Source organism: Excalfactoria chinensis, chromosome 21 (genome assembly GCF_039878825.1).
Source record: "Excalfactoria chinensis isolate bCotChi1 chromosome 21, bCotChi1.hap2, whole genome shotgun sequence".
NCBI lineage: Eukaryota > Metazoa > Chordata > Aves > Galliformes > Phasianidae > Excalfactoria > Excalfactoria chinensis.
In genome coordinates, this window is record NC_092845.1 from 5,568,878 (window position 1) to 5,585,913 (window position 17,036).

The 17,036-nt window shown below is 56.4% G+C and overlaps 1 protein-coding gene across 1 annotated transcript in view; it reads left to right on the forward strand.

The window, feature by feature from the left end:
• Positions 1 to 1,911: 1,911 nt before the first annotated feature.
• The window catches only part of CDON (cell adhesion associated, oncogene regulated), a 36,710-nt gene continuing 21,585 nt past the window's right edge, over positions 1,912 to 17,036 (forward strand). The window contains exons 1-4 of the mRNA XM_072354992.1: positions 1,912 to 2,167; positions 14,067 to 14,164; positions 15,632 to 15,904; positions 16,651 to 16,797. Coding sequence (XP_072211093.1) covers positions 14,095 to 14,164; positions 15,632 to 15,904; positions 16,651 to 16,797 — 490 coding nt within the window. The 5' untranslated portion in view covers positions 1,912 to 2,167; positions 14,067 to 14,094. The remainder of the gene's footprint in view (positions 2,168 to 14,066; positions 14,165 to 15,631; positions 15,905 to 16,650; positions 16,798 to 17,036) is intronic.

Sequence of the window (17,036 nt, forward strand, 5' to 3'; positions counted from 1 at the left end):
CCAACCTGGGGAAGCTTTTGTTAGAGACACTGAATTTGAGGGCTGCTGCTGGAAGGGCCGTCTGCCCTTGGGGCCATCTTGCACTGGGGCCATCTTGCATTGGAGCCATCTTGCATTGGAGCCATCTTGCATTGGGTCCATCTTGCATTGGAGCCATCTTGCATTGGGTCCATCTCCCATCACGGACATCTCCCACCATGGCCACCTTCCATCAGAGCCACCTTCCACTGGGGACATCTCCCTCTGGGGACACCTTCCACCCATCAGAGGTGTCTGTCACGGCCATCTGCTCTCAGGGCCATCTTCATCCCCTTCATTGAGCCCTCCGGTCCCCCAGAACCGTGTCTGACATTGAGCCCATGGCGTCTCTGCCACCAAAGCCCCGCGGTGGCACCAGGCTCCTCCCACATTCCCAACCCACGGCCCCGCTCCAGCTCCATCCTGTGGAGCAGATGACAGCCTTGGGTGTCCCGCTGTCCCTGCCCACCCGTGTAAGCCGCGTTCCTCCCGCTGTGTCACTCTGGGGACACGAAATGCTTCTCCTCATTTCTCCCTTTTCGCACTTGTGGAAATAATGACGTCCTGCAGGAAACCTCCGCAGGGACTAAATTAGGGCCGGTAAACACCGGGTGGCGGAGCCGGGTTTGCCCAGAGCCCTGCGGACTGAGAGGCCCTTTCACGGGAAGCCCTCGGTGGGCACCGATCCCTTCCCCACGCAGCTGCTGTGCGGGCGCAGCCTCAACCATCGGCACAGCTGGGCCAGGAGGGACGGAGAGCCGGGGCTGGGGAGCAGGGAGGAGCCGGGACGCCCCACTGCAGGGTTTAATGCCAAAGATTCGGTCTAACGCCGGGTAATTTAGCAAGCTGTTAATATTAAATTACGCTGCAAATGATGGGAGCTTCCCGAATGCTTCATATGATCTTCTTGTGGTTTGCGTTTGGACGCGCTCCAAGCCCAGATAAGCCCACTTTTGTTGGTTTTAGCGCTGTCTGCCCGAGCAGGGCTTTTTTTCCCCGCTGTTATCAGTTGGAGGATCGCGCACAGAGCTTGTGTGCAGCGCGGAGGAGCGCGGCCAGCCCCGCGCTCTGGAAAGGCTCAAACGACTCCCCCTCTCCTGCCCGACGCCGCTGCACAGCTCCGCGCCTTGCGCCGCTCTAAGGGCTGCCGGGGCAGAGGTGAGCCGTGCAGCAGGGGGGCTCACAGCAGGTCCCGTGGGTGTGTGTGTGAGCAGCCTCGGTTTGCGAAGCCCTTTGCACAGGGCACGGAGACGCGCGGGTCATGTTTGCACGGGGGAAGTTTGCACAGCGCTCAGGCATGCATTTTTCATGCAAACAAGCTCTCGCTCGCATGGGGCGCAGCGAGGTGTGCAGCGCGGTGAGGTTCGTGCACACAATCATTGCGCGGCACTCGGGAACGCGCTTCCCACGTTCGCACGGATCTCCCGACGGGGGCACGCGCAGACTCGCAGCGCGGGGCCGAAGCTCGCCCAGGTGACGCGCACACGGGTACGACTGTCGTGCGGCGCTCGGGAACGCGGCTCCGCGTTGCAGACAAGCGGGTTGCACAAAGCACGGCCAGCTGCGCGGGGCTCGGGCAGCAGCAGCCGCCTCCCGCGGCACGCGGGGCTGCGAGGCGCTGTTTTGCTCGGGGAACGTTTGCACGGCAAAAAGCCGAGACAGCGAAGCCGAGCGCGCATCGTGCACGCGCACCGCGCGCCGCCCCCCTCCCGTTCTGCCGCCCGCGGGCGCGCGCCGTGGTGGGCGTGCACCGCGCCCCGCCCCCCCTCCCTCTTAAAGGGCCCGCGCCCACCGCCCCGCTTCCTCCCGCGGGGGCCTCCTCGACTCTCCCCCCGCAGCTCCGGCCCTTGGTACGTTCCGCGGGGCGGGGGCGGCGGGCGGCGGGGCTCGCGGGAGCGGGCGGGAGGCGCCCGGCCGGGTCGCCCGCCCCGCCTGCAGGCTGCGGGGCCGGGTCCGCTTCCCTGCGGGCTGGGGGACGCGGGAGCTGCGCTTCCCGGCTGGATGCGGCCGCCGGCAGCCGGGCGCGGCGTGACTCGTTGCGGGCTGCCCGCATGCACGCGGCGCGCCGCTCGCTTCGCACCCCCGGCACGAGCCGCTGCGCCCCGAGCCCCGAACGGCGGCGCTGAGCGGAGCTGTCAGCCCCGGAGCGGTGAGTGCTGCGGACAAGGGGGGGGTTGTGCGCGCTCGGCCCGAGCGCCGCCCGTTACCGCGTGCACCGACCCCGGCACGGTGACAGCCGGCCCCCCCCGCTTCGCCTCTCGCTCGCGCTGCCTCCGTTCCGTTCTTATTCGCTCTCCCCCTTCTGCGGCTGCAGCCCGGCCGTCATCGCCGCACGAGGCAGGTAGAGCCGTCCTCGCGCTTCTCGCTGCTGCAGCGCTGCCCGTCCCGACAGCTGCGGGCGCTGCGCACCCCCTCGGTTGGAGGGAAAGGTGCTTTTGCAGTCAGTGCCGCTGCGCTGTGAGAGTTCTCGTGTAGCAGTGCTGTGAATCCTCACCTTTTTGATCCGGCGTGGTTGTTACGGTTGTTAATGTTGTTATGGTTGTTACGGTTGTGACCTGCGTGCTTTTGTTACAGCGAACCAAACGTGCGCTGCTCGTGAGACTGAAACCAACGCGCTGCGTTTGTTGGAGGCTGCCTCGGGGAGAGCCCGATGCACGGAGCAATAAAACGGGAAACGTGCGTTTTCCCAGTCATCCCCTCCGCAACAAGAGGGAGGCTCTGGGCAGGTGGGCGCAGCGGTGCTGCAGCCCCCGGAGCTGCTCGGAGCCGTTGGGGTCTCGGGCTGCTCGGTGGGATCGCCGCTCGGTGCTGCGCTGTTTTGACTCCGGGCTCTGGATGGGGACAGCCCGGTGGAGAGGGATTAGCGATTCATACAAGGGTGAGCCTGGAGCTTTGTTACCGGGATTAACGCGATTTACACCCTTAAGCTGCTTGTAAGCGGCCGTGTCGGGGTGGGTGCTCTGCTCCCCTCCCGTGCACCACGGAGGGCACCCTGGGCTGTGCTGCTCGATGGGTTCCCATCGCTCTCCTCCTTGTCAGCACCGTTCTTGATGTTCCACCAAACCCGTTGGGTTGGCGCACCCTGTGTGCTCCCTCTGCTGGGGCTCAGCGCTCCTTAATGTGGTGTTTCTTACCCCCGAAAGCAAGGAAAAAGCCAGGAGGGGCCGTAGTGCTGCGGGGCAAACCCCAGCAGTGCTTTTGCCATCTCGAGGTGTGCTGTCAGCCCATAAACTGGGGCTCGTGCTTACTTTGGCGCGGCCGCGTGCCAGAGGAATAAGGCAGCTGTGCTCCGACTTCAGGTGATGTCACTTGAGGATTTTAACTGTCAAAGCTTGGAAACACACTCACTTGTTTCAAGCCTGATTCTGCAGATGTGGAAACAGTGAAGCACAGCGATGGATTGGCTGCATGGGCGCACTGTGCTGGTGTTCCTCATCCCAGTACCTCTCAGCCATTGTGGGAGCCCTGCTGGGAGCTCGGGGTGCCATCCTGCTCTGCTCCCTGCCATCAGTGTAAGGACAGAGGAGCTTCAGCTTCCAACACTGAACTGGGAAGCGTGAGATGGTTAAATTGTGTCAGGATGAATTTATTTTGTAACTCAACGTGGATTTGGGTTTCTCGTACAGGGCTGTGTCTCTGCTGTGCAGCTCGCAGTGCTCCCATGCACGCAGCCATCTGCACAACTGTCTGAAGATGCATTTTGTTTCATCGGTTTTATTTGGCTTGGCACAGCTCCACGGTGCCCCATCCTGGGGCTGCTGCTGTGTCTGTGTGACAGCTGCGGGTTCTGCTGCTCCTGGATGCGGTTCCAGAGGGGCCTGGAGCTGCTCTGGGTTTGATGTGCTCAGGGAACCCCAGCACCGAGTTTGCAGCTTTCCCACTTGCTGCAGCGTGTCTCCGGTTTGTAAAGCTGTGAGGTGAACCATCCTGTAACTAGAAGAGTTAGTTAATAACAGCCCAAGGTCTGCGGTGCCTTTTCTTTGTTTGCAGCCCTCAGTCTTTTCTCAGCCTCCAGCTCTCCCTGCTTTAGCTGTCATTTTCCTCTCACTGACACACACGTGTTCAGATACAGGCCATGTTTGAAGCTCTCTAAGTGCAGAGGAGTGCTGTCAGAGGCTGTTTGGGAAGCTGAGCCGTGCAGTCAGTGCTGGTTGTGTGGAGGGGAGCTGCTCACGGTTCCCCTCTTGATGGGACCCTCCTGCTTTCCTATCAGTTCAGTCTCCAGGCCGGTTCCTGGGCACCAGGCACTGCCCTGTGCCCTGCCCTGTGCCCTGCCCTGTGCCCTGCCCTGTGCCCTGCCCTGTGCCCTGCTCTGCAGTCTGGTGGCTCAGCTGGCACCAGCTCTGCTCCTGAGGAGCGTTCCCAGCTGCATGGGAACGATTCATCCCGAGTGCTGTTATTCTGCAGTGCAACATCTGACAAGTTTCCAGTGCTGCATTCCCAGCACTGCCTGAACTTGCTGTTGTCTCTCCCTCTTTCTCCAGGGAGAGATCCTCCCTCTTCCCATCCCAACCCCTACAGTCTCCTCCGCAAGCTCAGCACGAAGGCTCCGTGCTAACGAGCGCAGTCTCCAATTACCCGTCTCAAGAATTCCTGGAATAGATAGCTGCCTGTGGATGTGCACGCTGCTTTTTTCTGGGTGTTCTTCCAGCAATTTCCTTGGTAAATGACTCGCTGCATCTTCCAGGGCTGAGTGTGTCACACGGCTCTGCTCGGCCTCATCACGGTGCTGTGCTGCTGGTCCTGGTGCAGTTATCAGCATGGGATGAGCCGTGTGTTCAGCACGGCCTGCACCACCTGCCTTTCCCATTAAGCCCTCGCTCTTCCGATGTGAGAAATCTCTGCTGCCTTCCAACAGAAGGGAAAACAATCACGCGAGCTGAGCTGTGTTCCCATCTCTCCCATCGCTGTGAGCTGCTGGAGCTCTCCCACCAGCCGGGGGCTCAGAGCAGAGGGTCCGTGGCTGGTGCTGTGGGACGCTGCTGCTCTGATGGGTGCCCTGGATTTTCTGATGGCTGCGGGGGCTACAGGGGTGGGGGGGGTGGGGTCACAGCCCCTTTTGGCAGCAGCTGGTTTGAAATGAGCTTAGCTGGCTCATAAAGCCGCGTTCTCGTGGTGTAGCTGAGCTAAGTGTTGCAGAGGGGGAAGGCTTTGCTGTTTCCCCCATACTTTGCCCCATAAAGCTGTTCTGAAACGGTTTGGGGGGGAGGAGGAGAAGGTTAAAAAATACAGTGGTAATTCCCCTGACAAGCATCACAAGATAAGCTCCCTCCATTGGAGTATTGCTGGGTCCTGCCTGGCAGGGGGGCAATGCCAGGAGCAGCGGGGGGAGCAGAGCGGGCCGGGCCAGGAGACCCAACTGCTGGGTAACGTGAAACCGCCCCCGGCCTCACCTGTCTGCCTGATCACACCTCTGATTTATGGGCTGGATTTTGCTGTTTAGTTTTCCCCACAGACTTCAACCATTGTATCTGATAATGAACCGAGTGGTTGAGCCTTATTTGTTTAATTCAAAGGCAAGTTGAATGTTTTCGACCTCGGAGTGGTACCAAGTCTGCTCACTGGGCTTTCCCTGCAGCAAACCTACAAGCAGAGGAGGGGAAGGGCTGCAGTGGGAACTGGGCTGTGATGGTGCACAGTGTAATGCTCAGACAAAGGGGTTGTGTGCTCTGGGAAGGGCTGGGCACCACCAAATTACATCTGTGGAGTGACGGTGGCTGTGGGCTGCGCTCCTGCCCTGCTCACCTCCTGGTGCTGCTCCTTCCCTCCCTCTGCTGTCTCGGGGGCTGCAGGAGCTCCCATTCCTCCTGCGGTGCCCTGGGATGTGTGTGGGCACTGCTGGGCAGCAGCCCGCTCTGATGCAGCTGGGGATGCTCCTGGTTCCTATGGGGGGTTTCCCTCCCTCAGCTCTCACCTGAGAGAGTACATCCGTGTGGCTGAAAAGCAAAGGCCTCTCATTGACGTGCTGGTGTAGGAGGTGACCCCTATGAGTGCTCCTCATTGAGGACATGGCCATCGTGGGGAACTGCACCAAGAGTGGAGGAAGTTGGTGGCTGCAAACCAGAGGAGGTGTTTTGTGGTTTCTGATCCCCTGGACCCGAGCGGGGCTCTCCCCACTGCAGTCCCTGTTGTGAGTTGGTGTTTCTTCTGTTCTTGTTTCCCTTCTTGCTTGCTGTTTGTTAAGAGCTGATAGATCAGCCCAAATAAGGGTATGAGGGAGGCTGGAGGTTCTCAGGAGGATCCACAGACAGTCAGTACATGACTTGTTGCCTTTATCTCTGAGATCAGGAGATTCTTTTGCAGTGATGGATTAATCCACTCCTGAGTGAATAATATAACCAAGAACAAGCAGGAGCCAGCACTCCAAACAGATGATGTGTTTAATACGTGTGTGCCTCTCCTCCCCCACCAAACAGCGTCTTTCTTCGCCGTCTCATTCTGCGGGGGCCCGCTGAAATCCCAGCGTGTGGAGGGGGAGGGGGGCGGGCCTGGGGCCGTGTCAGATGTCTGCAGGTGGGTGAGGGTTGGGAGCTGCCTGCAGTGTGTCCCAGCGAGCTGTGCTGGCTGTCGTTGCTTTGGTTTGCCCCCCGTGGGGACGTGGTGGCATTGAGCTCTGCAGGGGCGGCATCCAGCTGTGCTTCTGTCTGCCCTGGGCTGTGTTGGCTGGGATGCTGAAGGCGGTGCTGGATGTGTCTGTGCCGTGCAGGGCTTTGCTGCCCGCAGCTTTGCTGGGCGATGTTCCTCGTCCATCAGCAGTAACGGCGCTGTGTGGCTTTTGCCCCTTTCCCCTCCCTGCAGAAAGCAGCTCTCGCATTGCAGCTATGCAGGCCCAGCTCTCCGTGCTGTGTGCTGAGCACTGTTACTTTTAAGGAATTATTTAGCCTGCAGTCGTTTCAGGAAACCTTTGTTTCCCAGCACCTTCCCAAGCCGTGCTGTTGGCGGGGCACGGAGGCTGATTGCCTCAATACCTTCCAGTGACATCGCGGCCCGGAGCTTGGAGCCTCCTCTAATGAAACGTGAGCTGAGGAGGAAAACCCCGAGGGTTTTTTGGAACAGAAGATGTTTTCTGTTCTTGCCACTAATCTTTGTTGCAGGATGAAATTGGAATGTATCCTTCACATCTCTGTGAGGGTGTAGAAGGAAGCTGGCAGCGGATGTCATCAGAAAAGCTATTACCCAAACTCTCGGAACGTGTTGAAATGTTGGGCCCGATGGTATAACCTTAAATACTGATGTTCAGGCTGAGGCGCTTCCCGTTGCTGTGCCTGCTGGGATGGGGCAGAGAGGAGCCCAGGAGGGGGATAATGGATGGTGGGTGCTGGGGGTTCCGGTTCTGCACAGTGCGGCAGCGCCGGGTCCCAACGTGAGCCGCTCCTGTGGGCTGCAGGAGGAGCTGGCAGTGACCTTCACCCCGTGCCCTTTGCTTGTCTGATAGGTTGCAGGTTGAGGACGCAGAAGAAGCCGAAGCCCTTCTCCGAGCAGGAGGTGTGAAGCTGTTTATTTTCACTCTGGAAATGTATATACTGCAGGAGGCAGATGCTCGCCTGCTTAACCCAAGCATTCACGACTTATCTGGGGTCTGGCAAGTGTACAAGTGTTGTCCTTTCTAATCCCCAACTATTAAAAAGTCCAGGCACCTTTCTCTGGCTGAGTCTGAGACTGCTTGAAAACACAAAGAGGAGCCAACAGAAAGAGCTCTTGCTCTCCTTGCCAAGTTTAAATGAAGACTAATGCCGTGGTGCTCCTTAATCTTGTTTTTCTTGCTATGGGATGGATGCTGACGTGGGGTGGGATCGGTCCTGGCTGCAGTTATCTGCTGAGCGCGGCGCCAAGCTGTGCGAGGAGGAAAGCAACAATCTGGAGCAGAGAGGAGAGTCAGAGCTGGTCGGTGTCTCAGTTCTCATGCATAATCCTGTTTTGATTCTCTCTCCACCAGCAGTGAATTCTGAAGGCTGGGCGAGAGCCGTGCAGCACCGCTCCCTGCACACCTCCCATATCCTGCAGCCATGAGTTCACAGGCTCCTAATTGCCGATGATGTCAGACAGCAGTCGATGGAGCTGCTATAAATTCTGGCTGCAGGTGTGGATTTAACAGTTGTGCTTCCCTTTAAGGGATCACGGATAGCACGGGTCCTGCAAGTTCCAACACACTGAGTTGGACGTGGGGGCACAAGGGGCTGTTTGGTGTTTTTGGGGGCTGTTGCTGCCGAGGGATGAGCTGTTCCCCCTATGGGTGTTTGTTTCCTCCCGCTCTGTGCTCCCCTCTCTGCCCGTGTGTTGGTGCTGCAGGCAGGGGATGCACGCTGCCCTGGAGGAAGGTGCTGGGCTGAAGCGGTTGTGAAATGCTGCGCAGTGAGATCACTTGGCTGCCAACCAGGAGATCCAGTTGGTGGTGTGGGAAGAAGAGGGGAGCGCTGCCAACAGCGGGGAGAGCACAGCGCTGAGCTGCAGGTCTGGGGATGGGAGCAGGTAGGGGTGAGGGCTGCTTTGGGACCTTTACACTAATGATACCTTGGGGTCCCTCGGGCTCTAAAAGCCCTTAGTTAGGCATTTAAAGATAATTGCGGCAGAGCCGAGCTGTACATTAGCCTAATGCTCCATTCCTTTTCTTCCCCCCAGGCCAGAAGCTCAGAAACCATACCCACTTCATTAGCGTGGCAGCAGGGGGACTGTCAGCCTCCTCCTTTGAGGTTACTAATGAAGCTGAGTGCCTCACGGTGCCTGTTTGCAGAGCGCTGTGGGTCGGTGGGACCGGAGGGGCATCCCTGCTGTCCCAATGGGACACCTTCAGGTGCCCCCAGCAGGGGCTGAGCCGGCCGTGCTGTGGGAGAGCAGCATTGCTGCAGGAGCACAGCACACAAACCGTTAACTTTCCTTCACTCTGCTCACAAATCCATTTCTTCAGCCCATGCCAAAGCATGCGTTCTTCTATCAAGACCATATGTACGCCAAGGCTGAGGTTTTCAAGTCAAGGTGTTCTTGAAATATTGGAGTGCAAATTAAGTATCTGAGTAATCTCGACTGTCTTCTCGAAAAAATTCGCTATCAGCTTCACTTATTACTCAAAGGATTAATGGAAAGCTAAACTTTGATCCGGGTCCAACAGCTGATACCAGCCGTGAGGCTTTCCAGGCCTGAGAGCAGCACAGAGGAATCCAGCTCGGCTGAGCTGCTCCATCAGCTTTGGGGCCGGGGCGGTTTTTGTGCTCAGCCCCTTCACGCCTTCTTGTGTCACCTCTGTCCCGTAGCACCCAGTGCTGCCATGAGGGCTGATGTTGCACTGCAGGATGCAGCCACATCCCTCTTGGATTGAAGCGTGCTGTGGGACGCGGGGTGTGCTGGGCTGGTTGCTCAGGGCTCAGCATTCATGGAGCCCTTTGGAGAACAGAACTTTATTGCTGCCACTCTTGCAGTCCCGTCTCTGGCGATGCCATCATTCCTGGTTATGGTGTTTGAACAAAACCCCAACCCTTACGTAAATGCCTGATTGCTTATCTCCATCGCTCGGCTTCCTGCAATTTAGTAACACAGAAACTGCAGTTTCAGTGCTTGGGGTGGGGGGAGCAAAATGGGAGCACTTCTATTTTTCTCTGGTTTGACACTAGCTGTGACTGCAGCTCGACTCCTCGGTGTTGGGGTCCTCTCGGAGAGCGTAATTAGGAACACATTGATTCTTATTGCAGCTGGCAGCTGCTCACTATTGCCTTTTTCAGCTTCTGACCCCCATAGTCCCGCTGACCTTTCCTGGGGTTAGTCGTGGGCCCTTTGCATTGTGATGGGCTAGAAGTGGCTCATGTGGAGTTGATTATTTCCTTGCTTGTCTGGCCTTTTTGGTGCCATAACTCCAAGTCACTTCCATTTTCTTCCCCTGCTTTTGGCTGACCACAGTGAAAGGAAATGCTTTTGCTGGCGACAGGATCAGTTTGCATGCTTGACTGCCTCGATTGAGACCCTGAAAAGGGGGGAGGGGGAGGGTAATGAACACTGTAGGTGCTGCATTTGCTTTTTAAAGGCTGATGCTAATGATTGAGCGATCATTAAGCATTGATAAAAATGGCGCTGGGGCTGCTTGGGATCGCTCTGGGTGCTCCAGCCCTGCTCAGGGCGGTGTGTGCAGGTGTGTGTGTGTGTGTGTGTGCACGGGGTGTGTGCTGTGCACTGACAGCAGAGCTGCACTCCACGCTGCGCCCCGCACAAAGCTAATGAAGTCTATGTGCCAGCTGTTACACTCATTTTGCCGGACCCCAGGAGGACAGCATGAAGACAGTGAGTGATCAAAGGCTTTGCAGATCACTGAGGAGCCGGGGCTGCAGGAATGTCTGATTGCTTTTTCTTGGAATGCCACAGGCTTCAATACCACTCTTTTTTTTTTGAGGGTGTCTTGGTGTGAGATTTAATGACCCAACTCAGCTTGCTTGCACTGAAGGCGCTGCTTCGCTTCGTTCCGGGGGTTTCATTTGCCCCAAATTTTGCTGCTTTGAAACTCTGCAGTTGTTGGTGCAGCGAGGATCTGGGAAAGCGAGTTAAAAATTGATTGGATTGCAGAGCTGCCAGGAAGATAAATAACACAGAGTGCGCTCAGTGCTGCTGCAGCCTGTTCGGATTGCAGCCGGGGGGGACGGGGCTGGATGGAGAGCTGAGACCTTCAGGTCTGCTCAGCCCTGGGCAGCGCTGCGGCGGCAGACGTCACTTTTTCCTTGGGCTGCTCGCAGGGCTGTCAGCTCCTGGAGGTGGAGTGGGGAACCTGAATACCTCCCTCTGTTCCTCGGCCTGCCGTTTCCTTCCTCCTCCTCCTCCTCCTCCCTGGCGCTGTGCGGAGTTGGTGCTCGCAGGGCTCCATGCGGAGCGAGCGAAGGGATCCCGTCCTCCTTTAGCTCCGGGTGTGCCGGACCCACACTGAAGGTCAGATGCTGGGAGGGAGGGCTGGGAGGGAATGTGGTGGTGGTGGCTCTGCATGGAGTGTAGCTGCAGGATGAGGTTATAGCAGCTACAGGCAGAGCTGGGTTTGTGGTCAGGTGTGGGAGCGGGGCAGTCCCGGCAGTCATCCAAAGGATGGGGAGTTTGATGGATGCTTTGAGTCGGAAGGGACCCTTAAAGGCCGTCTGCTCCCATAGCCTGCAGGGAGTGGGGATGCCCACAGCTCCAGCAGGTGCACAGATCCCAGTCCTGCACTGAGGGATGCTACGACAGCGGTGTGCAGCATGGGGCTGTGACTGATGAGTGCATGGCTGTCCCTGGGGCTGCTGCTGACCATTTATGAGGGATCGGTGACAAATGAGGCACACAACTAGAATTACTCTGTCCCTGGGAGTGCTCCATCTGTCTTCCTAATGATCTCCCAGAAGGTATCAGGTGTGTTTATTTATGGCTCTGTGTGTGTGGGGCACTTTCTGCAGGCAGGCGTCCATTGGAGTGGTTGGGACTCCTCAATCTCCTGACACAGCCCCTTTATCTTCCTTGTTCCCATTGACTGGGATATAGCAGAGCAGCAAAGAGGTCAAGTGTTGGAGGAAAACAACTGGGAACTGACTTTAGATAAAGAGGTTTCAGTGGAGGTGGGATAAGTGTGTGCTTTGGCCACGCTGTGGCTTTCTGCTGTGTGTCACTGAGATTGCCACTGGGAGTGGAAAGGCTTTGCTCTGCCCATGGGAACTGTGGCCGCTTCAGTTCCACTCTGTTAACGTTGCTGTGAGTAATTCCTGTCAGTACTGGCGTTCCACAAGGATTATAAATAGACCCATCCTGTCCGTGTCACCTCTTCCTTCAGAACGTGGAGCATTTGATGCCACAGTGGTGGGGATGGATGAGCTCAGGTGAGGGGCAGGGAGTGAAGCCATGGATGTTCCTGGGTGCGCTCACCCTGCAGGCTGAGATGTGTAACTGGAGTGGCATCCAAGCAAAGCGCTCCTTCCTCTGCCCTGTGAGCACCTTGCTGGCCCTTGGCAGAACCTGCTGTCACAGGCAGTGGTCGGAGTGGGAGCTGCATGGTACTGAAGTGATGGCGGAGCAGAGGAGTTCTGATTTTCCCCTCCTTTGGGCAGTTCAACACTTGGATTTGTTTTAGCATGTAATGCTTGAGGCAGAGTTTATCCACCGAGTGTCTGAAGACCCCCAGAACAGCAAGCTGTGGTCTCTGTTCTCTCCTTTGCTGGGGGCTCTGCAGTGAAACATGGAAGGAAAAGCAAATCTCCTTTGGGTTGTGTAGCACTCGTGGGCTCCATCTGTGTGTCTGAGTGGAGTCTGCGGTGCTCTCAGAGGTGATGTGGGGAGAGGTCTGTGATGGCTTCCGGGCGGTGCTGCTGAGGATGCCAGCCCAGGTAAAGCTGCTGCTTCATTCCTCCCTGCAGTTGGGCTGCGGTGGCCCCCATTGCTCTGAGCTCTGTTTGACGTCTCACCGCTCCGCCAGCCAGACTGCTGGGTCGGAGAGGAGTAGCTGTTGACACTGGCAGCCAGGAACATGTAAAGAGAAAGATAAACAGAGGGAAATCAGAGCCCGGATAAAGTAGATCTCCAAAGATAAAGTTTAGTTAAAGATAATGAGCTGGCCTTGTTTGAAAAGACAGCTGCGGAATAACCCAGTAGCTCCATGTGCCGGGGTTAAAGTTGACCTAGAATATACGTTTCATTGCGTTTCATAAATAAATAGTCAGGGGAAGATTTGGCAAAAAGCAACATTGCCCCCCACCCTCTTCAGAGCAGCGTTTGATGTTAACAAGTTCTCTGCGTGTTTACTCTGCGCTCACAGCGGAGCGGCCGCGCTGCCAGGACCTGGGAGGCCCCGGGTGAAGCTGCCCCAAAACAGCAGCGCAGCTCCTCGGGATCCCGCTCCCCTCCTAAAGCTGTCACTGGGAACTCGAGGCGGAATCGCGGGGAGAAGCGGTTGGAAGTAAATAGTCCTATAAAATCTGATGTTTTTATGATGGTTGGAGCCTTCTCCCGACGCGTGTTTTGCGCAGACACTCCACGGTGACACTGATGATGAAACGCCGCGAGTTTAAATAAACCGTGGGATGGTGTAGCCGTGGGTGTCTGGATGTTGGTCCTTGGGAGCGGAGCGCTGCCCAGATGTGCTTCCATCGGCTGCTGTGTGGGTGAGGAGTTTGTGCACCGATGTGACAGATGAGACGTCTCATGTAGTGCTGGGTGTTATCAGCAGCAGGGCTGTATGGTGAGCTGCGGGCAGACTGATAAATGAAGTAACTGCGCTAAATGAGCTCAGATCTTATTCATCATCGCGGGGTGGAGGGCAGCAGAAAACGCAGTGAGAGGTGGCTGTGGGCTTTGGGGCTGTTTGGGAGCAGGGAGCGTTCCATGATGGCCCTGGGGTGCAGAGCATTGCGTTGGAGACCTGCACTGTGTTCGGGGCTTCTGCTCCTGGGGAGGGGAGATCTGCGGTCCTAGTGGCTGCTGGGGATGTGTCCTCTCCCAAAGGGCAGTGCTGTGCTGGTGCGGCCGTGGGGGGGTCACCGTCCTGGGCTGCAGCACTGAGCGGTGCAGTCAGTGTGTGCGGTGCAGGGATCCAGGAGGACTTCTCCAACCTGAGCAGCTCTGTGCACATCGGGATCTGCTGGTGATGCTGCCCTGGTGGGCTGCTGAGTGCGGGCAGCGTTCCCCATCAGCGGCTGCAGGACTGTGAGCTGCTGCTGTGGGACATGGATCCTCATGCCTTGTTAAGCAAGTGGAGCTGCTGATGGATGGCCAAACGATTATTGTTTGCAAACAATATTATCTGCGATAGATAAGCTGTTTATTTTGGACTTCAGTTCCTCTGGTTGGCAAGTAGTCCCATTCATCAAGGCAGCGCGGCTCGGTGCGTGTGCCGCGTATCCCAGCTGCGGAAAAATCTTACATCAAGAATAGGACTTGGAAACACAGTGAAGCTCAACTTGTAACTCACTTTTGCAGATGGTTTCTATATTGCAGAGAATATTGGCCGTTTCCTGGTTGCGCCATGTTTTGTTTTTTTCATCCTCAAACACTTTGTTGTAGGGGAGCTAAAAGAAGAACTCCTGAACCTTCCCATAGACATCTGTGTGTTTGCTTTGCAGCCGTGTTGGTGCCTGCTGTCCGGGCGCTATGCAGTCGGCCCCTGCGTGCCTGCATGCACTGCTCGCCGCCACCGCACTCATCTCCGCCAGTAGCTCAGGTAAGGACCTGCTGGGTGAGGCTGAGCCCAATGAGGCTGAGCCCCAGAGCTTTGTTCTTTGGGGTCGCTGTGGATGGGCCGGGCTGTGGGTTCGCATCTCAGTTCCCGTGGGGCTGGGAGGGGTTTGCAGTTTGTGAAGGAAAAGGGGAGCGGGATCTGTGAGCTGTGAACGTCGATGCGTGGCGGTGGTTGGAACGGCTCCGGCGTGTAGAAGAAAGCAGAGGGATGGTTTTAATTGACACATCTGCTCTGTGTAGTCAGCTTGTCTTAATGTAACCGCACAAAAAAGAAGCTTTTACTACTTTTAGCACTTCATAGGCAGTCGTTATAAAGCAAATGGGATAAATTTTGTTTTTCAAGCCGTCGTGGGAGATGAGTTCCATCTGCAGGTCGGCGCTGCCCGCTGTGACCACAGTGCGGGCGCTGCAGGACGGGGCAGTGCAGCCACCACTGCTGGCCCTGAGGTTCAAACCCGACTATTAGGAAAAGCAGTTTTCTAATTAAAAGCTACAATGGTCCATCTGGAGCCCCGAGAAATGCTTAGATACCGTTTTTATGGATCTCATATAGTTGTTGTTGTTGTTTTTTAAGTGAAGCCACGCTTTAATTTCCAGCGTTGTTTTATGTCTATGCAGATAGTTGGCTTTATGGTGTTGTTAAAAATGCTCAGTTTCTCATCTGCAACTCATCTCTGGAAGCAGTTGGACGGGCTGCACTGAGAGGCAAAGCGTGAGCTGAGGGCCCCACCTATGAGAAAACCGTATCCAACCTGGATTTCATTTTCCCTGCTCTCAGCTCGTCCTGTTTGGGCTTTTTTAGCTTATTTACAAACTCAAACGCATTTTTCCTTGCTGCTCTTCCTATCTGCAAACATCCCCCCCCCATTTCTAACCAAACAGGACCTGTTGGTGCTAAGTGCTGTTTTCTCACTTGGTTTGTATGAAATCTTCAGCAAAGAATCCCGCAGAAAACAAATGGAAATAATTCCCAATGTTTTGTTGGCCAGAACAGGAAAAAAAATTCCTCCAACAAGCAGGAATTTTCTCCTGGCAGATCAATGGACTCTCCTCACCAAGTTTTCTGGAGCTCAGCCTTTTATTTATGAGCAGCTTTCCCTGTCTGCTCTCCTTGCTGCGGTGCAGATAATGCTGCCCAATCCATCACTCATCCCAATGAAGTTGTGCATTTGGTGTTCCCGGGTCCTTTGCTGCCCACGCAGCCTTGCTGTGCTCAGTGCATCGTTCTGCTCCCACCCTCAGCCCCTGCAGTCACATCTGAGCCCCTCTGCAGGGCAGTGCAGTGCAGCTGCACGTTGCAGGGCAGCATCCCAAACGTTGTTGGGGATTTGCTCTGCATCCAGTGTGGCCATATTCTCTACGCACCCATTTCTCTGGGTCTCATTGTGGGTGCTCGTATAAATGCATTGACAGATAATGCTCACTAACAGTACTGTGTGCTTCCTTTTAGACTTGACTCCCCGCTTTACTTCCGAGCCTATTTCTGCCGTCCAGAAGCCCGGTGGCCCCGTGGTGCTGCACTGCTCTGCTGAGCCCCCATCAGCACACATCTCCTGGCTGCTGGATGGAGAGCCGCTGGGCAGCGGGCTGCAAGGGGTGGAAATCCAGCACGGGTCTCTGAGCATCGCCTCCCTGAGCCCAGCCACATCTGGCCGCTATCAGTGCGTGGCCAACAGCAGCGCGGGCGCAGTTCTGAGCAGGGCTGCGGTGGTGTCAATAGGCAGTAAGTCAGTTTGGTTTGTATTCCTCGCTCCACGTGAGTTACAGAGACCTCAATGAGGTTGTGTGATTTGTTTTAATGCTGTGTGGGGGAATCGGGCGTTGGGACCCACTGCGGATCTCAGTCCTTGGAGGTGGGCATTCAGTGGAGCTGGGATGACGCGCTGTGACTCCCACGACGTGGAGCTGACTGGCTGTGCCATGTTCCTGCAGCGTTCATCCCTCAGCGTGGTTTGTCTGCTCTGGATCGCAGCACTGTCTGAATCGGGCCTTTGTCAGGCAGGGTTTGAGTGATTCTGTGTAAGGGAATCTCATCTATGGAGCATGGCCAAAATCCCCCCGGGAGGAAGATTTCTTCAGAGAGGTGTTTTGGTAGAGTAGTGACCCATAGCGAGACCCTCTCAGGAGAACCGTGGGGTGGCTGCCGTAGGAAAGTGGCGCAGCTGGGAGATGCTGTGAGCGTGAAGGGCCCAGAGGAGCAGAATTCACATTTCTGCCTTCCTTTTGAGGTTCTTGCAACACGGCTGAAGGTGCTGCTGAGGCCTTCAGCTGGCTGCATTGCTCACAGCAATGAGTGGAGGACGCCGCCGGGTTCAGCATTGCAAAAGCACTGTACTGCTTCCTATGAGAAAGCTCCGTGCATTAGTTTCAGTTGCACTCTGTGATGCCGTTGGAGCCCATGATGAACACCAGGTCCTCTCTTCCCTCTCCCACCCTCAGCTGCTCATCACCTCCTGCAATTCCCTGCAGGTCTGGCTCACTTTGACCCATCGCTGACACCCGTCATTGAGGCTGAGGAAGGAGGGACGGCGCTCATCAGCTGCGCAGTGCCAAAGAGCAACCCCAGAGCTCAGATCCGATTCCGGGTGCGGGGCAAGTGGCTGCTGCGTTCTGCAGGTGAGGAGCAGCGCCCAGCGGGCGGCCATGGGGCTGGATGGGACTCCCAGTGCTGCAGATGTGTGCACACCGTCCTGTGCTTCATCAAACCCCTTTGTAACAAAATGTCCTGTTTGTAGCAGCGTGATTTCTTCATGATTCCAGATGCAGGGTGGGTCAGTTTGTGTGACAGGCTATTAGAAAATGTCTGCCTTTATTTGAGGTGAAGTTAAGATGCCTTTCTTCTTCCCCACTTGTTC